Source organism: Phoenix dactylifera, chromosome 7 (assembly GCF_051530095.1).
Source record: "Phoenix dactylifera cultivar Ajwa chromosome 7, Ajwa_hap1_PhDact_Kaust_v1.1, whole genome shotgun sequence".
Classification (NCBI taxonomy): Eukaryota; Viridiplantae; Streptophyta; class Magnoliopsida; order Arecales; family Arecaceae; genus Phoenix; species Phoenix dactylifera.
Window position 1 is genome coordinate 33,481,416 of NC_143196.1, and position 23,418 is coordinate 33,504,833.

General features: G+C 53.4%; 2 protein-coding genes across 3 annotated transcripts; both read right to left on the minus strand.

Annotated features, from left to right (window-relative positions):
- Positions 1 to 162: 162 nt before the first annotated feature.
- On the minus strand, positions 163 to 1,876 carry LOC103701935 (small ribosomal subunit protein mL103 (rPPR7)-like). Its single transcript, XM_008784159.6, has one exon. It carries the CDS (start codon positions 1,874 to 1,876, stop codon positions 362 to 364), a length of 1,515 nt encoding a protein of 504 aa, XP_008782381.3. The 3' UTR covers positions 163 to 361.
- On the minus strand, positions 163 to 22,796 carry LOC103701936 (uncharacterized). 2 transcript variants are annotated; one of them, XM_089924513.1, is made up of 2 exons: positions 21,505 to 22,796; positions 163 to 5,237 (listed from the first exon to the last, which is right to left on the minus strand). In XM_089924513.1, the coding sequence occupies exon 1, from the start codon at positions 22,657 to 22,659 to the stop codon at positions 21,568 to 21,570; it is 1,092 nt and encodes a 363-aa protein (XP_089780639.1). In that variant the 5' UTR covers positions 22,660 to 22,796; the 3' UTR covers positions 163 to 5,237; positions 21,505 to 21,567. The 2 variants fall into 2 exon arrangements, with proteins under 2 accessions (XP_089780639.1, XP_089780638.1); XM_089924512.1 differs by lacking the exon at positions 163 to 5,237 and adding an exon at positions 5,285 to 5,841.
- Between the last annotated feature and the right edge of the window lie 622 nt (positions 22,797 to 23,418).

The window sequence follows — 23,418 nt, forward strand, 5'->3', positions numbered from 1 at the left end:
CTAAGTCGGACCCTCTTTATCGTCAACAATTGAACAATACAATACTGCAAGCCGGAAGTTTGATAAATGTTTATGTCCATGCTAATATAACACGGAGAAGACATAGAACGGTACATAGGAAAGAATACAAATCCATAGAAAATAAAAGTTATCTAGAAGGAATGCCGAAAAGACTAGTGAATTCTCTGTAAATTCCATGTCAACAAGGTTATGATATTAGGGTAATCTTCCCATAAGAAGGTACATTGTTCCGTTTCAGCACATTTTACATTTAACGCGCCAAAGTTATAAAAGGCAAAAATTAAAATAAATAGAGAAAAGAGATATCATTCAAGTGGTGTAAGTCGATAAAGTTTGGCTTCTAATGAGATTTCCATTTCATAAGGAGATGATCATGAATACTTCCCTTACCCACTCTCAGTAGGCTCTGCCTCAGCTTCGAGAGAGTCGACGAGTTCAGCTTAATGCCTCTATCAATGATATCCTCTGCATATTTACAAGCTTCTGGAAGCCTATCCATGCCCCGCAACTTTTCAACCAGCATGTTCCCATTCTTCTCCAGTGGCTGCAAGTCATTGGCAACCATACACTTCCAAACCTTCAATGCCATCTCTGCGTCCCCAGAATCCAGGAATATCCTAATGGCTGAAGCACAATTAGCTGCAGTTGGGCAGCACTCGTTCTTAACCATCTCATTAAATATGGCAGCGGCTTCCCTTAGCTTCCTCGCTTTCAACAAGAACTGGAGCATCACATTGTAGGTCTGTGAGTTGGGGAATGCCCCATATGTAATCATCTCGTCCAAGAACCGTTGGGCGATATCGATCTGGTTGAGGTAGCACTGCAGGGTGATCATTGAATTGTACATAGCTGTGTCAGGGAAGCATCCATGGTGGCCTGCAAGCAAATCCCAGAGCTCACGCGCCCCGCGGGCATCGTTATTCTTGACAAAACACTCGAGAGCATCCCGGAAGAACTTAATCCCTGGAAAGCACCGCTTTTTCTGCATGATGTCAAGGAACTTGAGGGCCTCGGCGAGCCCAACTGGGCCGGAGCGGACAAGGGTGGTGAGGAAGGCGTCATATGCTGGGATGTTGGCCCGGTCCCAGCCGATGGATGCAATCATGTCAGCGAACACCTCGCGGGCAGTGCGGGGGTCGTCCTCCCCCTCGCAGCCCTCGAGGAGGATGGCGAAGGTATCGGCGTCAGGGGCCACAGAAGGGGCAGCGGCGCCGAGGAAGGTACGCGCGGTAGAGACGCGGCCCTCGAGGCATACAGCGGAGAGGAGGGAGTTGAGAGCAATCGTGCTGCGGGGGACGCCGTAGACGTCCATGGAGTGGAAGGCGGCGAGAGCATCCTCGGGCCGGCCGGCGGAGGCAAGGGAGGAGAAGACGGAGGCGAAGGTGGCGAAGGAGAGGAGGCGCTCGGAGCGCATGGAGCGGACGGCGTCCCACATGGCATCAAAGAGCTCGTTCTTGCCGAGGATGTCGACAATGAGGTTCCAGGAGTAGGTGCTGTGTTGGTGGGCGAGGTGGCAGGAGCCAGCCCACCGGAAGAAGGCGACGGCGGGGGCGGGGAGAGAGTAAGAGAGCTTGAGGACCTCCTCGACATCGGTGGTCGAGACGCGGACTCCGGCGTCGTCGAGGGCGCGCTCCACGGCGGAGGCGGGGTGGGTATTGGCGATGATCTCGCAGAGGAGGCGGATCTTTGTGGGCAGTTCGGGGGCGTCAAGGTAAGAGGGGAAGGTCTTCCGCCTGCGGTGGGGGTCGGTGGCGGCGGCGGCACCGGCGACTGCCGGGGGAGAGCGGGCGTGGGGGCGCTTGCTGTGATCGGAAAGAGGATGGTCGTCGTCCGTGGGTCGCTTCCGGTGAGACATGGCTCTCTCCCCTTGGATCTCTCTCTTGCGAGAATTAGGAGTTATGAAACCCTAGATTTTTGGGGAAGAAGGGGAGGGTTTTATCACCGGTTGGAGAGCCCGAGCCCGCTGCTCGGCGCCTGGAATTACTCATACTAAAATATAATATTGATAGTATACTTATATGAAAATAATTATATCTAGTATTACAAATTTACAAAAGGCTGAAACACAACACACATGATGAAAGAAGTTATCTGTGATCTTGTATTACGAGAGGAACTAGCATATAATATTGGCCTAATATATGGGTTTATATGTGAAATTTATTTAAATCAAAATAATTATTAGCATTTTCACATATAACCTCCTCTATGGCATAGATATCAAATGTAAGTATTTTGAGTTAATCTTCAATAATTAAAAAAAATAGTGAGACCCTTCCAACTTTATCGGAGCTCCCAAAATTTTAAAAATTTTTAATTAGCTCCTTAAATATATGTTATTGTGCCAACATGATTCGACCATTCATCTAGCCCTAGACATTATTAGCAGAGTTTTTTTTTCTTGGTACAACATCTGCTCACACTGCTCTTGCAGGTGAGTGCAACCAACAGAGACGATGGAAAGAAAATAGCATAAGGGTGAGGGGGCGACTATAAAACACGTCCAAAAAATATCTTTCGAGTGATGAGCAGCGAAGAAGGCGATCCAGTTTGCAGCCTTATTCGCCTCTCAATACACATGAGCTACCTAAAATGAGTCACAATCTCTCGCTATCATGCTGATATCACCGAGCAGTGGGTAGCTATCACCCCTCCACTCCTCATTCCGAATCCACGCGGCCATCATCGCTGAGTCCCCTTTCTAGAAAGATATTGTTAGCCCCTAGAATACGCCTCGCGAAGATGATGCCCTCCAATGCTGTCCTGAGCTCCACCCCAATGGTTGTCATATCATAAGTGCGACGCCCTCCCACAGTTGTGGTCCCTAATCACAAAGCATATACCTCCTCTATCTTCATCTGCCAACACACTACCATCGAAATTCATCTTGAGATGGCCAGGGGTGGAGGTTCCTAAGAGACAAAAGTGAATCTGGGCGCTGCAGCAGCGAAGTGGGAGTCACAGATGTCCCTAGTCGTCCCGGATGAAGTCGCCATGGTAATGTCGATGATCTCTGCAGCCTGACGGAGGTCTCTATCTACCACAACATTGGAGGATGTCCTTCTACCCTCAAAGAGACAGGTGCTTCTGTCCAGCCAGATGTGATAAGCTAGGTAAGCCTTACTCAGCAAAACTTGATCTCCTCAAGGCCTCCCTCAAGTAGCATAGAAGATCCTCGGTCGACCCCACGGACCACGGCATGAAAAATGAAGCCCTCCTCCAAATCTGCCCTACCCAAGGGCAACCAAGAAGCATATGGTTGCTAGACTTCTCTATGTAGGGGCATTGCCCGCGGAAAGCAGATACCTTTTTCAATGCCACTATTGTAATGTAAAATAAACATAGTGAAAAAATTCACTCTTGACCTAATCCTGTTGTCCCATGCTTTGGCCTTGAACTACTGCTTTATTAGCTTCTTCACCGTCTAGATCAAGTTCAGCCTCCTCCCCACCTCTGCCTCTATGCAACGTAGGGTCATCCAAATTAGCTTCTCTGCCGCCTCCATTGAGAATGAATCCCATAACCTTCGATGCACCTATCCCCTCACCCCCCTATATCTCATCTCCATCTCGTCCATCGGCATGGCCTTCGGCTTTCTCTCTCCCACACCTATCACCCTATTTGTCATCTTCATGATTTAAGTACTTTGCAAAGCCCTTTTCTTCCCGTTGTACTAATAGCAAAGTAGTTACCCCCCGGAGAACAACTTCGGAAATGCTAGAAATTGGATATGGCTCCGAATCAATTCGGATATATATAGAAATTAAATATCTGACTAATATCCGTATTCATATCCATATCTATCAAAGAAAAATGGATATAGATAGACAATTATCCAATCTATATCCGAACATACGATTCCATTTATAACTTTATTTAATTTTATATAGTACTTCCGAACTTTTTAAAAAAATAAATGATTATATTAACATACTATTAACTTGATTTATCATATACTTAGTAATATCTTTAAGTAAATTTTACATCCGACTAATATCTATATCCATATTTGTATTTGTCAAATAAAATAAATATGGATATGGATATACCCGTGCCAATCGGTATCCATTCTTATTTTAGCCCTATAGGCTAGTGGTAAAATTGGGTTGAAAAGAGAGACAACTACTATTAGATCTAGTGGTAACTGGTACGTACTACTAGTATTACTATTGGAACAAAAAATGCCAGGAAAGAAGCGGAATTCAAAGAGAATAAAATGAGTGCATTGATGAGTTATCGTAGCTTGTTCGAATGTGCTAATCCTGAAATGCCCTTCTCACACTAATTAAGATCGGCTTCCCTACCTCCTCTACTTTCCTCACTGCCACCATCTCTCCCGTTGCCAACAACAGCTTCCTTGGCGCCTCCCTTTCTGCTGATAGATTTGTTCACAGGCTGGGCTCAACCCAAAGTATAATTTAGTCAGGCCCGAACCCAAATAGGCCTGACATCTAGAACTGAAAATCTGAGCTTATTCTTGTTGCTATCTTCATATGATCTTGCTATTAGTAGAAGCACAATTTTCTCTCCCTCACTACAGTTATGATATAAAATTATTAATATGTATATGATCAACTTTGTTCTATCTATTTTATTTATATATCTTGAAACTTTCTTTCGGGGTTTTCAATGAGGCCTGATAAAATCTGAACCATAGAAAAATTTCCGAAATATTCCTTTGACTAATAATTCTGAGATCATGACAGGTTGCATGCTTAATTTGTATGTGAGAGTCACCACTGAAACTTCATTGCAAACACATCTCAGGGTTTATTCTTTCTTTTAAACCTACAGCTTATCTTTCTCAGGTATGTTTTCAGGCTATGATGGCACAACAGAGATTTCTTAGTCTTGGTTAATTTTGGGTTTGCTCTGGCTTCAATAGGGCACATTCTGCATCTCATTATGTACCATACCTCAAAACTCTAGAGCCGTAAGTTTTGTAGAGATCCCTTTCAGATGCTGTCATTTGTTATCACATGAACAGGTAAACCCCTTCTTAGGGAACCTATAGATATTGTCACTAGGGATAAGAAGAGAAAGGAAAAAAAAACATTGCAGGTCTCAGGAAATGGTGCTTTTCCTAAAATTCAGGTTTGCAGAAGGTGTAGGCAAAACATGTGGATGTGTGATACAAGGTTAGAACTTCAGACTATTACCGATTTTTCATTTCTTTGGCCTTCGGTATATCTGCTTCTTTTAATCATCACCTGAGCCTGGCATAACATGGTTTTGCAAATAGGATAAAAAAGAGACGATCAGATCATCAGTTGAAAATGCAATGAACATCACTTGAAACGTTGAATGCAGCATTCTAAGTTTCCTAAGCATACACTTTTTACACACAACAGCAGCTGACATTTAGAGGATTCATACAACTTGCTTGGTTGCCCCCAAACAAAACAAGCTCGATAAGAAATCCACGGTGTCCCAGCTCTTATTTGAGACCAACCGAAGTGGTTGTCAACCAACAGGTGCTGGCTTTTTTTCTTTTTTTTAAGAAGAAGATCCAAGCTCAGCAATTCTAAGTAGCTCAACATTGGATATGCTGCTACTTTGACAAACCATAAAAAATATTTATTGATGGCAGCGATATGATCTAGAACTAGAAGGTGCAACTAGATTTAACTTTTACCAAGTGCAAACATGAGCATTCTGAAAAGTTCAGCACAGAATAACCTGGGGAAGACTGGGAAAGGACTGTGACTGCTTTCTACTCGATGCCATGGAAATTTAGATGGAAGGAGATTCCATGACAGTGAAATGGATTAATGGAATATTGTCCTCAAGAGCACCTCATAACCCATGGCCAAAAGACATCTGAAAAATTAAAAGCTCTGTCAGGTCTTTCCAGGATGACAGATATTTACAGGCAAGGAAATCATCCTGCTGCTTAAAATGCTAGACAGGATTTAAGATGTAATGACCTCCACCCACCCTACCAAAAAAAAAAAAAGGCCACAAATATTGCAAACCGAAAAAAAAAAAGGTTAGACATGCAATATGCTACTTAAGAACCACAAAGTTCATTAATGGTGGCAAATAGCTTCCTGCAGAACACTTGTAGGGACGATAGCTATAGGCATAGGAGAACTTCGCAAACGATAAAATTTTCCACATGCTGAGATAAACTGGCAATTTGAAATGACATGGCTTGATCTCTGCAGCCAAATTATGTCTATACCTTCTCTAAGGCTTTAACGAGCTTCCAAGTAGGAGAACTCCAGCAGGCACAAAAATGATTCAAATAGATAAATTACATCTTAGCTTTTTGAGAAATCATCCTATTGTTGACATGAACGAACTCTGTAAAACTCAAAGAAGCCCTCAGGTCTAAATACCACAAAGTAGGCATGAATGGATGACTCAAAGCTAAGGCAGCATAGGTTCATGGTATTAAGTATCTCAATAATCAACTATAAGATGGAAAATGTTGCTGGTGGTCCAAACCGAGAACGATTGGCACAGCGGTGTGAACGGGATTCCGTCTGAGTTGCCTTGGTTGGTGTTGATTGTGCTCCACCTTCCACCGGGAAACCTGCAAGCAAGCCTCGCACCACCACTGGGGTAGTGGGGGCCCTCCGACGATCAAGTCAGAGGAGATTGGAGGAGAAGGAGAGATAATAGTAGCAAGTAGGAGAATGCTCTGGAAGTTCTTGCTTACCTCCCCCCTTCTCCCCCCAGCCGCATATATACCAGGCTGGGGGGTCCTTCTGGGGGGTTGGTCATCGTGTGGCACGATGGAGTTGCCACTGACATGGCCGTTACAGGGCGTCGTGGGGTAGCGCTGGGTACGGCCATGACAGGGCGTAGTGGAGCTCCGCTTTGTACGGCTGTTACAGGAGATCGTGGAGCAGCGCCGGATACGACCGTTGCAGGGAGTAGTGGAGCAGAGGGTCGCGGCGTGCTTCAGGGGAACAGCCTGTCGTTGTCGAGAGATTGCCGACTCGGGGTCGGATTGCTGGATCAAGGGGCAGCCGACTCGGGGTCGGGCTGCGAAGCCGAAGATATCCGACTCGGGGTCGGACTGCTGGATCAAGGGGCAGCCGACTCGGGGTCGGGCTGCGAGGCCGAAGATATCCGACTCGGGGTCGGACTGCTGGATCAAGGGGCAGCCGACTCGGGGTCGGGCTGCGAGGCCGAAGATATCCGACTCGGAGTCGGGTTACTGGATCAAGGGGCAGCTGTAGTCTTCTAGGGCGCGCGTGCCGGTCACGTGGGGCATGGTGGCTGAGTTCCCCCGTAACAGTAGCCCCCCACTTCCGAGCCTGGAACCAGAAGGGGAACGGGTGAAGGAAGTGATGCTTCGAGATTGTCGCCATCCCTCGGAGAGGCGCGCGCGCTTCGAGCTCCCCGCCTTCTTTATGGCGTATGGCGGTTGTTGCTGACCTGGCAGTCTGAGGATTTCGGCGGACATCCTTCCTTAATGGCGTCGATTCGCCTTTGGGGCGCGAGCGACCCTTCGGCAGCCAGGCGTCCTCTGGCGTCACCGAGGCGTCACCCACCTTTCCGCCTATTTAACCGGGGGTCCTCCTCCGTCCGCCTTTCTCTTTACAGACATCTTCGAATTTCTCCTTTGCGCTGCCGTCATCGCCGTCGGACTGTTCGCTTGCTCCTCCTTTGACGCTCTCGGAGCCGTTCTTCCTTCTCTTCCGGTGAGTTGCTCCATTCTTTAATTTAGGGCTCTCCATACTCTCCTTTTGTATTAGTGTACTCCAGTCGTTCCGGTCTTTTCCCCCTTCTCGACCCTGTCCTGACCGTAGATTCACTGGCCATTAGGGATGGACGAAGTGAGAGCAGACCGCATTAAGTCGGAGTTGGCCGCCGAAGACCTAGATAGGTTCGTGGCTCGATACCACCTTCCCGAGGCCTGCAATGTTACGCTCCCGGGGCCTGAGGAGAGGATGTCCCACCCTCCTCCAGGGAAGGTTGCCATCAATGAGGGCATTCTTCAGGCCGGGTTCCGCTTTCCCCCCTCGGACTTAGTCGTTCAGGTGCTTCGGGGTTTAAGAGTGGCGCCGACGCAGCTGGTGCCGAACTCATGGCGCGCCCTGACGGCCTTTCAAGTTCTCTGCCGCATGCACGAGGTTCCCGCCACCCTGAATGTCTTTTGGGAATGCTACGGCCTGAGTGGCCACCCCCAGGATAAAGGGTGGTGGTGCTTTGCGGCGCGGCGAGGGTGCGGCCTCGTCAAGGAGGCTCCTACCTCCATTCACGGCTGGAAGGGGCGCTTCTTTTTCGTTGACGCAGATCCCTCTTGGGGAATCAGGGCAACCTGGGAGACGCCGATGAAGTCCCCGATTGGCCTATCGAGGTTGTCGAGGGAGGAATCCGACGGCGTCGCCGTCTTGAAGGAGTTGGTTGCCGAGGGTCGGCTCCCCCCGGTGGCTCGCCTTATTTCCGAGGATACCTTGGTGAACGTCGGTCTGAGCTCGGTCCCCACTGACCGTGAGCCCGCCACCATTTCTTTTTTAGCTCTTTTCTCCTCTTTCGTTTCGTTCTTTCCTTCAGTTTCTCAACCTCCGACCACCTCGTCCTTTTTGCAGAGATCGACGACGTCATGCGGTCGGACAAGGCAACGGCTGTTGGTAGGACGTCCCTACTGGAAGCAGTCCGGAGGAAGAAACGAGCTCCTCCGAGCGGGGCCCCACCGGCGAAGAAGTCCCGCCGGCAGGCGACTCCGACGCCGACAGACGGGTCCGGACCCATCGATCAGGGGGACGCCGCGGGCGCGGACCGGGAGTTGACGCTGTATCAGCCCTCCGATGCCGAGACTACCGTTTCTCCGGAGGCATCACCCGGGCGCGCCCAAGATGGACGGGTCGGACGTGATCGGTCCCCAGCCCAGCCTTCGACTCGGTCGGCTCCGGATGATACGAGGAGGGACGCGCCGAGGCCCCGGCCGAGCGGGACCCTGTCAATTCCAGGGGCGGTCCCCGCCCCGAGCGTGGTCAGCATGACTCTTCCCCAAGCGATGGGTAAGGGTAAGGCTGCGGAACCACCGTCCGACTCCGGGGAGAAGTCGGGGTCGGCCTTCACTTTCGCCGGCGCCCGAAACCTCATCGAGACGGTACTGCTGGAGAAGGACCGCAGGCAGGTCCGGGAGATGAGGGTCCCTGACGTTGGGGCTGCCAGCTGCGTCTGTCTCATGTCGGTGAGTGTTCTTTCGGTCGCTTTCATCATTTATAGGCTCTGTTGATCCCCGCCTGACGCCCTCGTTTTTCCTATCTCTTAGCTCGCCCAGTACATGATCCGCCTGGAGGAGTGCTACGAGGAACAGGCGAGGCTTCTGGCGAGGGCCGAGAGCCAACTGAAGGCAATAGAGGAGGGAGGTCAGGCTGCGGCGGGGAGGACGACCAGGGACCTCGAGACGAGGCTCCAGGTGGCCGAAGAGCGGGCACTCGGCTTCGCCACCCTCGAGAAGCAACTGTTGGAGGCTCGGGAGCAACTCAAGGTTGCCTCAGGTCTCGAGGGCGAGATCAAGAAGGCGGAGGAGCGGGCCGAGAAGCAGTCCCGGAAGGCTGCCGACTACCGGGAGAGGTGGGAGAAGGCCCAGCGGTCAGCCGACAACGCCCGCAACCGGACCCGGTCTCTTGAAGCCAAGCTGGGCGAATTGGAGTCGGCCTTGGAGAAGTCCCGCGCGAGCGACCAGGAGCTTCATTCGCGCCTGGAGGAGGCTGAGGCTGCTCGCATCGTTGCCGAGGCGAAGCACAAGGAGGCCCAGGCTGATCTGCTGAGGGTCTCCTCCGAGGCGGATGACCGGATTGTGGCGAAGGTCTTGGAGGCAAAAGCTCAGATTATGGAGCGAGCAGAGGCGGCGCTGGCCGAGAAGAGTGCGGAGATCGGGCGTCAGGCGGTACAGGCTTATCGTCAGTCCGCCGAGTTCACCCGTGACATGTCGGGGGCGGTACAGGCCTATCGTCAGTCTGACGAGTTCGTCCGTGACATGTCGGACGCGGGGTCCGACTCCTTTGTCTTAGGCTTCGAGGAAGGTCTGGCAAGGTTGTCGGCTAAGTACCCCAAAATTGACCTGAGTGGGATCTCCCTTCTCGACTCCCCTCCGGCGCCATTGCCTGCTGATTCTCCAACCGTCTCCCTACCCCTTGCAGACGTGCCGGGCGTTCCCGACCCGGAGGTTCCTCCAAGCTGACCCTCTGTACTTTTCTTTGTGTGTTGGCGTTTTGCCAAGTTGTATGAGTCTCGGCCCTGAAACAATGAAAGTTAATGCAAATAGAGTTTCTTCATTTCACTTTCGTCCTTCTTTTTAACTCTTGGTAGCGTCTCGCTGACTCCCGACTCTTGAAATTTTTCTGGCGCTAGGCCGGGTATCTGAGGGTTAGGCCTCAGGAAATTCTTCCGGCACTAAGCCAGGCGTCCGAGGGTTAGGCCTCAGGAAATCCTTCCGGCGCTAAGCCAGGCGTCCGAGGGTTAGGCCTCAGGAAATTCTTCCGGCGCTAAGCCAGGCGTCCGAGGGTTAGGCATCAGGAAATTCTTCCGGCGCTAAGCCAGGCGTCCGAGGGTTAGGCCTCAGGAAATTCTTCCGGCGCTAAGCCAGGCATCCGAGGGTTAGGCCTCAGGAAATTCTTCCGGCGCTAAGCCAGGCATCCGAGGGTTAGGCCTCAGGAAATTCTTCCGGCGCTAAGCCAGGCATCCGAGGGTTAGGCCTCAGGAAATTCCGCTCGTTGATCGGCCAAGGCTGGCGCAAGCCGAGGCGACCGGTCGGGGCTTCAGGCTAGTCTGCTCCCGGGATGATCATCGGGTTAGCCTGGCATCCGAGGGCCGAGCCTCGGGAGATTCCGCTCGTTGGTCGGCCAAGGCTGGCGCAAGCCGAGGCGACCGGTCGGGGCTTCAGGCTAGTCTGCTCCCGGGATGATCATCGGGTTAGCCTGGCATCCGAGGGCCGAGCCTCGGAAGATTCCGCTCGTTGGTCGACCAAGGCTGGCGCAAGCCGAGGCGACCGGTCGGGGCTTCAGGCTAGTCTGCTCCCGGGATGATCATCGGGTTAGCCTGGCATCCGAGGGCCGAGCCTCGGAAAATTCCGCTCGTTGGTCGGCCAAGGCTGGCGCAAGCCGAGGCGACCGGTCGGGGCTTCAGGCTAGTCTGCTCCCGGGATGATCATCGGGTTAGCCTGGCATCCGAGGGCTGAGCCTCGGAAAATTCCGCTCGTTGGTCGGCCAAGGCTGGCGCAAGCCGAGGCGACCGGTCGGGGCTTCAGGCTAGTCTGCTCCCGGGATGATCATCGGGTTAGCCTGGCATCCGAGGGCCGAGCCTCGGGAAACTCCGCTCGTTGGTCGGCCAAGGCTGGCGCAAGCCGAGGCGACCGGTCGGGGCTTCAGGCTAGTCTGCTCCCGGGATGATCATCGGGTTAGCCTGGCATCCGAGGGTCGAGCCTCGGAAAATTCCGCTCGCTGGTCGTGCGCCTGTCGCTTGGCGCCCGACGGGATCTCTCCGTGGCCAGCTGCGATCGTGTTTCTCCTCCTCTTCAAGCGTCGCCTGGGGAACACCAGATGGGCATTAAATGCTAATTAAGGGGTTACCTGGGAAATCGGATCGCCAGTTGCTGCTTGCGAGGAGTGTCAGTTAAGCGGCCGCGATACGCGCGTTCTTCGAGGCGGATGCGGCCTGGGGCGCGAGCGGAGATACGTGGACCTAAGGGTACAGGCCACCCGGAGTGTCCTGCACAAAGAATGCGATTAAGGAGAATGACGCTTAGGAAATCGCGGGAAGATACGCCTCGAGAGCCGGATCGGCTCCGGATTCAATGCGCCCGCATTTATTGGAGCCACCCGCATCGGAACGACCGGGGGGCCGCAGTTTGGCTATAAATATAGGTGCAGGTGCGATGGAGCCTGCCAAGCCGGAGCTGTTCAGGTTGCCATGGATCGTGGGCCTCCTCTCCGGCGCATGGTTGAGAGACCCCTACCGAAGGAACGGGAGGCGCGCCCTTCGCGACTTCCGCCAACTAGCCGTTTCATCTGGGATCAACAAGGAGGTTCTCCCCGGCGGAACTCCGCTCTAGGCGTTTCATCCGGGATCACGTCTCCCCTCCTTGAAGTTCGGCCTCCCGATTGAGCTCCGCACCAGGCGCCTGATCCGGGACCGCGCCTCCATATGCTCTTCTCCCTTGTATTCCTTCTCTCCCCTAACACTGGGGAGGACCGGAATATCCCTTGGAGGTGGCGTTCCCCTGGAGGCAGCGGGAGCTTCGTCTGCGGCGGCTCCTCGTCTTTTTCGTGAGGCGTGGATGGCGCCTCCGGTTGGAAGCAGTGTGGACTTCTCCTTCGTCCACTTCTTCTTCATCCGCGCCGGCTCTTCGTCTTTTTCGTGAGACGCCGATGGCGCCTCCGGTTGGAAGCACCCTCTTCCGGCGGGATTGCAGCCGCTTCAGATGGAGGTTTCGGGATCCCAGATCTTCAGCTCCTCGGAGTCTCCACCTCTTCTTTACTTTCTTTACACCCTAATTCCCCTCTGGGAATTCCTTGTAATCATACGAGCACGCCATTGTAACCAGAAATTATTGAAATGAAAAGTGTTATACATTTTTGAACTGTCTTTCTGGCATTGTCGTTCTACTGGTAATACATCCGCAGGTTAGCGGAATTCCAGCTCCTTGGAATTTCTCGACCATCTAGGGCCTCCAACTGGTAGGAGCCAGGTCGGTTTACCCAGCGAACCCTATACGGGCCTTCCCAATTTGGCGCTAACTTCCCACCTTCCGCAGGTTGAGATGCTTTAGCTCGCCTTAGCACCAGATCTCCGATTCTGAAAAGCTTCGGTCGGACCTTGGAGTTGTAATATCGGGCCACCCTCCGCTGATACATCGCCATCCGAACCTGCGCCATTTCCCTCGCTTCTTCCAAGAGATCCAGGTTCCCTCGGAGTTGCTCCGAATTGGCCTCGGGTCGGTGCGCGGCCACCCGAGGTGAGGGGAGTCCGAGCTCCACGGGGACAACGGCTTCCGTGCCATAGGTTAGGCTGAAAGGCGTCTCCCCGGTAGGGGTCCGATGCGTGGTCCGATACGCCCAAAGGACATTCTCGAGTTCTTCGACCCAAGCTTGCCCCGTCCGACCGATTCGCGCTTTGATTCCTTGGAGGATTGTCCGATTTGTGACCTCGGCCTCGCCGTTGGTTTGGGGATGCGACACAGATGTGAACCGATGCTCGATCCCGAACTCCTCGCAGAAGTCACGGAAATGCTTGTTGTCGAACTGTCGGCCATTATCCGAGATGAGGACCCGAGGTACCCCAAATCGGACAATGATGTTCTTCTTCACGAACTTCCGGACTTGCGCCTCCGTGATAGTGGCCAGCGGCTCTGCCTCCACCCACTTGGTGAAGTAGTCGATTGCAACAATCAAAAATTTCCGCTGAGCTGAAGCGACGGGGAATGGTCCGAGGATATCCATTCCCCACTGGGCGAAGGGCCAGGGTGCAGTGATTGGTGCCAAGGGGACAGAAGGGACTCTCTGGACGTTGGCGTGGCGCTGGCAGGCGTCGCATTTCCGTACATGATCCTTTGAGTCCTCCAACAAGGTAGGCCAATAATAGCCTTGCCTCATGATCTTGTGCGCCAAGGACCTAGCCCCCAAGTGTGATCCGCAAACGCCTTCGTGGACTTCGCCGAGGACGTAGGCCGCTTCCGAGGGGCGGAGGCACTTTAAGAGGGGGGCGGTGAACGAGGTCCGATACAGCCTCCCTTCATAGAGTACGTAGTGGGCGGACTTCATAACAAGTCGCCGAGCTTGATCTTCGTCTTCAGGGAGGATCCCTTCGGCGAGGTAGGCGACAAGCGGGTCCATCCAAGACGGCTCCGGATCAATCGCCATCACCGCTCCGGCCTCGCCGATGCTCGGGGTATCCCGGGTCTCCAGGTAGATCGTCCTCGACAAGTTGTGCGCGTCTGCGCTCACTAAGCGGGACAACCTGTCGGCCCTGGCATTTTCACTTCTTGGAACCTGCTGGATGTCGACACTGCCGAGGTCGGGAATGAGTGCTTGCACCTTCCGGACGTAATTCTGCATGGTCGGGTTCCGGGCTTCGAACTCCCCACGGACCTGCCCGACCACCAGCTTGGAGTCGGTGAAGACCTTCAGGCGCCGGATGCCGAGCTCCTTGGTGAGTTTGAGTCCCGTGACTAGGGCCTCGTACTCCGCCTCGTTGTTGGTCACTGGAAATCCGAACCTCAAGGCATACTCAGCTATCACTCCATCAGGGCTGGTGAGGACCAGCCCGGCCCCTCCACCTTCGGGGTTCGACGACCCATCGATGTGAAGCGTCCAAATCGGGAGGTCGAGGCTGGGTGTTTCCGGCGACCTAGGTTCCGCCTCCTGCACCGTGCACTCAGCGAGGAAATCCGCGAGCGCCTGGGCCTTGATGGCGGGTCGGGGCTGGTAGCGGATGTCGAACTCACCAAGTTCTACTGCCCACTTCACCAGCCGTCCCGCATTCTCAGGATTGCTGAGGATCTGCCGCAGCGGTTGATCGGTCAAGAGGGTGACAGAATGGGCCTAGAAATAGGGGCGAAGCCTCCTGGTCGCGGTCAGCAGCGCGAAGGCGATCTTTTCAGCCTTCGTATACCGCGTCTCGGCATCCCGTAGGACCCGGCTGATGTAGTACACAGGCTTCTGGAGCTTCGCCTCTTCCCGAACCAGTACCGCACTGACTGCGGTTGGGGAGACCGCCAGATAGAGGTAGAGCATCTCCCCTTCTTGCGGCTTGGACAGCAGGGGAGGAGACGCCAAGTATTCCTTGAGCTGGTCGAATGTTGCTTGACATTCGGCCGTCCAGAGAAAGTCTTTCGGGCGTTTCAACACTTTGAAGAAAGGTTGGCAGCGTTCGGCCGATTTTGCCACAAATCGTCCGAGCGCGGCGACCCTCCCAGCGAGCTCCTGAACCTCCTTCACTTTGGTCGGAGGGGACATATCTTGGATGGCCTTGATTTTGTCCGGGTTGGCTTCGATCCCCCGCTGGTTGACAATGAAACCGAGGAACCTCCCGGCCGAAGCGCCAAAGGCGCACTTCGCTGGGTTCAGCTTCATGCGAAACTTCCGCAGGGTGGCGAAAGTCTCCTCCAGATCCGCGATGTGCTGGTCTGCATGGCGGCTCTTCACCAGCATATCGTCCACGTACACCTCCATGTTCCGGCCGATTTGCTCTTTGAAGATTTTGTTGACGAGGCGCTGGTAAGTGGCGCCAGCATTCTTCAGACCGAAGGGCATTACCTTGTAACAGTACAGCCCCCGGTCTGTTATAAAGGCAGTTTTCTCCTCGTCCTGTGGAGCCATCATTATCTGGTTGTAGCCGGAGAAGGCGTCCATGAAAGACAGCAGCTGATATCCGGAAGTCGCGTCGACCAGTTGGTCTATCCGCGGAAGCGGAAAGCTATCCTTGGGGCATGCCTTGTTCAGGTCGGTGTAGTCGACGCACATCCTCCACTTTCCGCTCGCCTTCCGGACAAGTACGACATTTGCCAGCCATTCGGGGTAGCTGACCTCCCTTATGAATCCTGCCTCCAAGAGCTTGTCTACCTCCTGGTCGACCACTCGGATCCGATCCGGGGCACAGTGTCTCTTCTTCTGCTTTACTGGTCGGTGGGTTGGGTCGACGTTGAGGGCGTGAGAAATGACCTCCGGGTCGATCCCAGGTACATCGGCCGCCGACCAGGCAAATACATCGGCGTTGGCTCGGAGGAATTCCACCAACCGAGCCCGAGCTCCCGGGTCGAGATTGGTGCCGACCCGGACCGTCCGGTCCGGGCGACCTTCCTCGAGGGGAACTTCGATCACACCTTCGGCCGGCTCCCCGTGCCGCAAGGCCACCTCGTCTCTGGCGTCGAGGGACTCGACGCTTAAGGCTTCTACGGGCTTCTTCCCTTTGAGAGTTGCTAGGAAACATTGCCTTGCGGTCGGTTGGTCACCTCGGACCTCTCCAATCCCGGCCGCCGTGGGGAACCGCATGAGCAAGTGGTACGTAGAGACCACCGCGCGAAGGGCGTTCAGTCCGGGTCGTCCGAGGATAGCGTTGTAGGCCGAGGGAACACGGACGACCAAGAACCCAAGCCGCACCGTGGCTTCTGCGGGTGCAACGCCCGCAGTCACAGGCAGCTCAACGACACCTTCGGCCGAGATAGCGTCACCAGTGAATCCTATGAGGGGGGTGGATGTTTTGTGCAACAATTGTCTGGACAAGCTCATCTTTTGGAAGGCCTCGTAAAACAAAATATCAGCTGAGCTTCCACTATCCACAAGAACACGCCTTACATCATAGGTTGCCATAGTGAGGGAGATCACCATGGCGTCATCGTGGGGGGTCTGAACCCCCTTTACATCTTCATCACAAAAAGTGATTACATTACCGACCCTCTGCCTCTTTGCGACGGCTGCCCCTGATGCTTCAGTCGAGCCCCCCGCGTTCTTCTCGGGCCGGGGGCAGCCCCCAGTGATAGTATGGATCACGCCCGCGACGGGTCGATTCTGCTCCCGAGGCTCCGGAGGGGCCGGGTCGGCCGGACGCGAGTCTGCGGGGGGGCGTCGGTCGTTCACATATCGACCGAGACGCCCTCGGCGGATGAGAGCCTCGATCTCGTCCCGAAGCTGGAAGCAGTCTTCGGTGTCGTGGCCGTGGTCCCGGTGGTACTCACAGTACGCCCGAGAGGGCCTCCTCCTAGGGATCTTCTTCATCTGTCTCGGGATAGGGAGGTCCTCCCGCCCCTTGATTTCCATGAGGATCTGGGCCCGGGGAGTCAGGAGAGGAGTGTACCGGTTGAAACGTCGGGGCGGAGAACGAGGGCGTAGGGCGCCGTGGTTCCTCGCCGGCGACAGGCTTCTGCGCCGACGTTGAGGCGTCGGGCTCCTCCTCTGGTGTGCCTCTTTTCGCCTTTTCTTCCCGAGCTTTGGAGGGATCTCGGCGGCCTCCTTGCTCCGGTGGGCGGCCGCCTCCTCGGCGTCCGCATACTGGTTCGCCCGGGACAACAGCTCCGGGAAGCTCCGCGGCAGGCGTTTGTCCAGGAAGAACGTGAGTCTGCCCTTTCGGAAGCCACGCTTCAGGGCTGAAAGAGCCACCTCCTGGCTCAGGTTCCGGACTTCCAGCGTAGCCTTGTTGAAGCGGGTAAGATAATCCCGCAAGCTTTCTCCCTCGTTTTGCCGGACATCAAAGAGGGAGTCGGAGACCAGTCGCCGCCGGCTACTGACGGCGAAATGGGTGATGAAGAGGCGAGTAAACTGGTCGAAGGACTGGATTGAATTAGCCTCCAAGCCGGCGAACCACGCCCTTGCCGGGCCACGGAGGGTCGCCGGGAAGGCCTTGCAGAGGAGAGGATCTGATGCTCCGTGGAGGAGCATAAGGGTCCTGAAACTCTCGACGTGATCTCGCGGGTCCGCCGCCCCGTCATAGGGCTCGATCGCCGGCATTTTAAACCCCGGCGGATTCGGGGTCCGCAGGATCCTCGAGGCAAGCGCCGGTTGGGAGGAGATCTCCAAGTCGGCGAAGGGATCTTTGGAGTGGCCCTTCAGGACCTGGAGTTGTCGGTGGAGATCGTCCACCCGCCGGTCCAGGGAGCGCGACCGATGGGTGGGAGACAAGGAGCACCGAGAGGGGGACCGACTGGAGCGCGGGTTCCTTGAGGACTGGGGGGTCTGGGAACGCGCCCGGGCCTGCCTCTCGTACCCCGCGCAGCTCCGATGGGAAGGTCCCGGTAGAATGGACCGTGCTCGAGAATCTTCCTCGCGCCGGCGCTCCTCCCCATGGGAGAGGAAGGAGCGCGGGTTGAGGAGGACAGGTGAGCGCTCAGGGAGCAGCGGCTCCTGGGCCCGCTGCGGCGCCCGAGACATCACACCCTGCAGGTTCTGCACTGCCTCCGCGAGGGTGCGAACCTGCTGGGCTAACTGGTCGAACTGAGCGGCTTCGACCATCTGAATGGGGGGTGGAACGGTGGAGTGTTGCTGAGAATGTGTTGGAGACGCAGCGGCCTCCCGGCCGGAGGCGCGAGAAGCCCCGCGACCGGAGGCATTGGAAGCTCCACGACCACCTCGCCGTGCCATTACGATCGCTCTGAGATTCGGTGCCCTCCTTCTAGCGCCAACTGTTGCTGGTGGTCCAAACCGAGAACGATTGGCACAGCGGTGTGAACGGGATTCCGTCTGAGTTGCCTTGGTTGGTGTTGATTGTGCTCCACCTTCCACCGGAAAACCTGCAAGCAAGCCTCGCACCACCACTGGGGTAGTGGGGGCCCTCCGACGATCAAGTCAGAGGAGATTGGAGGAGAAGGAGAGATAATAGTAGCAAGTAGGAGAATGCTCTGGAAGTTCTTGCTTACCTCCCCCCTTCTCCCCCCAGCCGCATATATACCAGGCTGGGGGGTCCTTCTGGGGGGTTGGTCATCGTGTGGCACGATGGAGTTGCCACTGACATGGCCATTACAGGGCGTCGTGGGGTAGCGCTGGATACGGCCATGACAGGGCGTAGTGGAGCTCCGCTTTGTACGGCTGTTACAGGAGATCGTGGAGCAGCGCCGGATACGACCGTTGCAGGGAGTAGTGGAGCAGAGGGTCGCAGCGTGCTTCAGGGGAACAGCCTGTCGTTGTCGAGAGATTGCCGACTCGGGGTCGGATTGCTGGATCAAGGGGCAGCCGACTCGGGGTCGGGCTGCGAAGCCGAAGATATCCGACTCGGGGTCGGACTGCTGGATCAAGGGGCAGCCGACTCGGGGTCGGGCTGCGAGGCCGAAGATATCCGACTCGGGGTCGGACTGCTGGATCAAGGGGCAGCCGACTCGGGGTCGGGCTGCGAGGCCGAAGATATCCGACTCGGAGTCGGGTTACTGGATCAAGGGGCAGCTGTAGTCTTCTAGGGCGCGCGTGCCGGTCACGTGGGGCATGGTGGCTGAGTTCCCCCGTAACAGAAAACATTTCTTCTGTAGCAACCGTATCTTCGGACTCTTTTTGAGTAAGACCAGCCTTGTTGATCTGGGACCTGTGATCACTAGAAAAGCTTTTAGCTTAAGGTTATGCTTTCCATAAGAATCTGTTATTTGATGAAACAATGATATGGTCAAACTAATCAATGTTCAGTAATTAGATTGGGTGGTATAGATGCACACAAATAAGGGACATGGTTATCTTGAAGACTCAGAAATGTGGGCTCTGCCTTTGAAACAGATGCTCAAAAAACTAAATGTAATCATCTATTCTCAAATCATATGGCCTGAAATTTCCTCCTAACATCAAATTTTGGTTAAAATATTCGAGTTATTAAACATCTAACCTTGTCCAGATATTTTACATACTTAGAATATAAGTTTCAGATGCCCTATTATTACGTATTATGTAGTTCTTTATATCTTTGAGTTTGAATCATGACTTAGTAAAGAAAAAGATGATTTCTGCCAAAAATAAATTGTGGCTTCTAATCAGAGAAGACTTTGGAATCATGGAAAATAAACCTATTCCATTTTCTTCTTTCACATCAGCAAAAGAATTGGCAGAGAGGATACCTTATCCCAGAATAGCCTGGAGAGGTCTTACTTGTTAATGCCATCGAGGGAAGATGGGAGATGAAAAATGGAAAAGGTTAGCCTTCTGCAGCTGGCTAGAGATGATTTTGCTTGTCTCATCGCTCACGGCTTCATACTATTAATTGAAGGCGATGTTACTTGATTTTACCCTTTGTACTACGAAAAAAGAGAGAGAAGATTTGAGGAAGAAATCATGGAGAAACCAATTTCAAGTTGTTTAGTAAGACCAACACTGGCCTTGAATAGGAATTCTCTAATATCAATACTCTTACAGATGTATACCTCAAATGTTTACTAGATATTAGAGTGTTATTCATTACTAGATAAAGTTAGCTGGTCTAATGGTCTTTCAGCCACATCAGGCATCAGTGGACTTCTGACGTTATCACATGGTTTCATCATGCAATTCCTCTGAGTTGCAGTGTACCTAAAGCTCTTCACAGAAGCTTGTGGAGACTTCATATGTGGGACTAATCATCTTCCAGCAAACCTAGAGTTGGCCTGAAGCAGAATACTATTCTCATCGTGCTCTGTCTCTCACCAGCAGTATCTTTGGATTCACCAATTTGACACTACACAGATATTGGGATGGTGATCAGAATCTAACCTAGGGAATGCAGCGGCTGCTATAATAACATTAGAGCCGATTTAGATTAAGATTTGGCAGTAAGAACCCAATTATGGTGAAAATTGTTAGGTCTAGTCACTTGCTCTCAAATTCCTGGAAAACAAGTTCTTAGTTTTTTAAATCATTTCCAAGCCTTAAAAGATGTCATTTAACCTATGGTATTTTGCACAAGCCTTTTGTGGTGTTGATTCCTTGGAACTTGCAGTTAAGGAGGTTCTTATCCAATAGCTGTCCCTTGATCACTCCTCACCATCAAATGCGTTAGTCTTGTGCAGCTCAATAGCTTATATTAACTAATGTTGTTTCATCAGCTATTGTTTTGTGTTCAATTCATTAGTCCTCCTAATTGGCACCTGATGCACCATTTCTTCTTCTGATCCCACCATCCTTGATGTTCTTTGGTGCTTGATTTTGCCTTGTGGTGATCTCCACTTGTCTTGATAGCTTCTTCAATGATCTTTGGGTCAGACATCTAGCTCACTAAATCAAGAAACCATGTCACCTGACTGGTTAGACTCCTTGAACAACTTAGAAGTATGACACATGGGTGCACTGTGATGATGCAGTTTGCATCTGTCAAATTAAAGTGAGGTCTCTGGTTCTTGTTTGTTGAATCATATTGACTATGGAATTATCTACCACAACATGACCTCTATGGAGCCCCAACTAAAGCAGCCTGCTAGGTTCTCTAACATTTGTTTTTTCTAGTATTATCATGTACTAGCTTCAATTGTTCTCATTTAAGCTAATCCCATCTTATGTTCATATGAAACTAAATTTTGCCTGTCACTTATTAAAGTTTTCTTGAAAACACAGCAACATGCTGTAGAAACTCATTTCCCCCACCCTACTTTTACCTCCACAAAAATAATGGCTTTGAAAAGGTATACTCGAGCTGAGACATTCTAGGCCACTCCAAACTCAACCATCTCAAAAAGGTCATAAAGGTTAAAGTACAGCTTCTATCCATGGTAATAAGGTTGTGGGTAGTTTGCAACTACTTTGTGATCATGGACTATGTTCGACAAGTTTCTTCGAAAGGTTTCTTACAACTGCCTTTAGCATTAAATATATATAGGTTGGTATTTTGGTCCTTAGTTTGGGAAAGCTTATTAAAAGAGGTGAAAGGGTTCTGTTGGAGGTTTAGAAGGAATCCAAAAACGATAATTTGAGATAAGCGTCTAGGTGAAGGTTGAGGCTTATCTCCTTGGATTTCACAATGCCAGAAACGTCTTCCTCATTTATTTATTTATTGTTACGGGAAATTCAAGAAATGTCTTCAAAACCAATTACTAGATAACAACAACAAGCAAAAGGCAAGGACTTTTTCTGAAGACTGGCTGACCTTAGATCAAAGAGCATGAAGAGTCCTTCCCTTTTTTTTTCCTTTTCTTCTACTAGTAGGCATTCAGCCAGCATCAGGGGCGGGAGTGGTCTGGGCCTGCCTCCTGATCTCCTCATCCGCCTTCTTCAAGAACTGATCCCAGCCGCTGCCCTCCGCTGTATCCAAGTAATCGTAGGGCACGGCCGTCTTCAGCCCCGGCCTCACCCCGCACTGGCTCTCCACGATCCTGAACTCCACCGCTCGGCCTTCCTCCCCACCAAATCCCTCGCCCTCCAGCTCCTCCCAGCTGAAGAGCAGCGGCAGCGTGAAGACCCCCCAGGGATTGAAGTCCAGCAGCTTCACCCGGCCGTCCCCGGTCACGTACACGTCGAACGTGTAGTCTTCCGATCCGAATCTCGGGTTCACGACCTCGGCGAAGAAGGCCTCGATGAGGGGCTGGATCTCGTGGCGGCGGTCGAGGAGCACCGGATAGAAGCCGGTGACCTCGCGCTGGGAGATGCCGACGAGGCGGCGGCGGCGGACGAAGCACCGGAACTCCATCTCCGGGCGGAGAGACGGGTACCACTTGCGGAGGGCCAGGTAGAAGGTTGTCGTGGAGGATCGCTCGTTGTCGCGGCAGGAAGGGAGGGCGTGGGAGAGGTCGTGGGCGATGGCGTCGGAGGAGCGGAGGAGGAGGGCGACGTCCGCGAAGGAGGTGCAGCGGAGGGTGCCGTCGGCGGAGATCCAGGCGGCGTCCTTGGGGGCGCTCCAGTTCAGCTTGGGGAAGGCGGCGGCGCCCAGGGCCGCGATGGACCGCTCCACCGCCGCCTCCAGGTCCGGGAATGACGGAGCTGCGGCGGCGGAGGCCTCGGCGGCGTCATCGTCGTCGGAGGAAGAGAAGGAAGTCTGGGAGTCGAGGAGGGAGACGGGGTCGAGGTGGGCGGTGGGGCGAGGGAGGGGGTCGCGGCCGGAGACGGAGAGGGGAAGGAGGAAAGGGGGCGGGGCATCGGCGTCAGCGTCAGGGTCGGCGTGAGGGGAAGAAGGGTTGAGGGGGAGGCCGAGGAGGTAACGGAGGAAGGAGTCGGGGAGGGAGTGGAAGAGGGTGCGGATGGAATAAGGTTTGAAGATGCGGTACCATTCCTGAATTTGGCACCGCAGCAGCTCCTCTTCTCTCATCTTTCCTTCTCTCGTTTCAGTTCCCCTTCGTTCCCAAGGAGAGAGCCGCCTTCTCTTATGTCCTCGAAGTAGAAGAGACGCTGGAAGGATCTATTCTATATTCGCCCAGACCTGAAACCCTCAGTGGATGAAAGGTGGGCCCGGCCAACAGTACTGCTCTCCTTTGTTATAATTGTCTCGGTTCAAATTAGGTTTTGAATTTTGAATCTAATAGGTTCCAAGATTAAGGAGATTTTAACTGAGTTTTGTTTCTTGGGAGGGTTTCAAAAATACGAACCATGCGGTTCGGACTGAAGTTCCCAGGCTCGATCTAGAAGGGACCGATTTAGGACAAATCAGGGATGAGCTCTAAATCGTTGAGTCACTCCGCACCGCTTGCGGATCGAGTGATTCGGTCCGAACCGTCGTCGGTTCGCAACCGAACCGACGGTTCACCAGGGGCCGGACGGATGGGTCGTCGCTGTTTCTCCCCTCCCCGCCCCGCGTTGAAAGCCTCGCTTCTCCCCGTCTCCCTCCTGCCCCTCTCCGCCGCTCCCTCCTCGCCCGGACCGCCATCATCTCCGCTTCTTTTTCCCCTTGCGCCGCGCCTCGGCCCTCCCCCCCCCCCCCCGGGGCTCCTTGTCATCCTCTCCGTCTCCTTGCTAGCTGGCGGGAGGTGTTCGACCGAATGCCTCAAAAGAATGAAGTATCGTGGACGGTCATGTTCCCCTCCTGTGTCGAAGCTGGGCTTCCCATAGAAGCGCTAAGCCGCTATCCCCC

Excerpts from the sequence above, each read along its gene's own strand:
- LOC103701936 (XM_089924513.1), bottom strand. The coding sequence starts at position 22,659 with ATGAGAGAAGAGGAGCTGCTGCGGTGCCAAATTCAGGAATGGTACCGC.
- LOC103701935 (XM_008784159.6), bottom strand. The coding sequence starts at position 1,876 with ATGTCTCACCGGAAGCGACCCACGGACGACGACCATCCTCTTTCCGAT.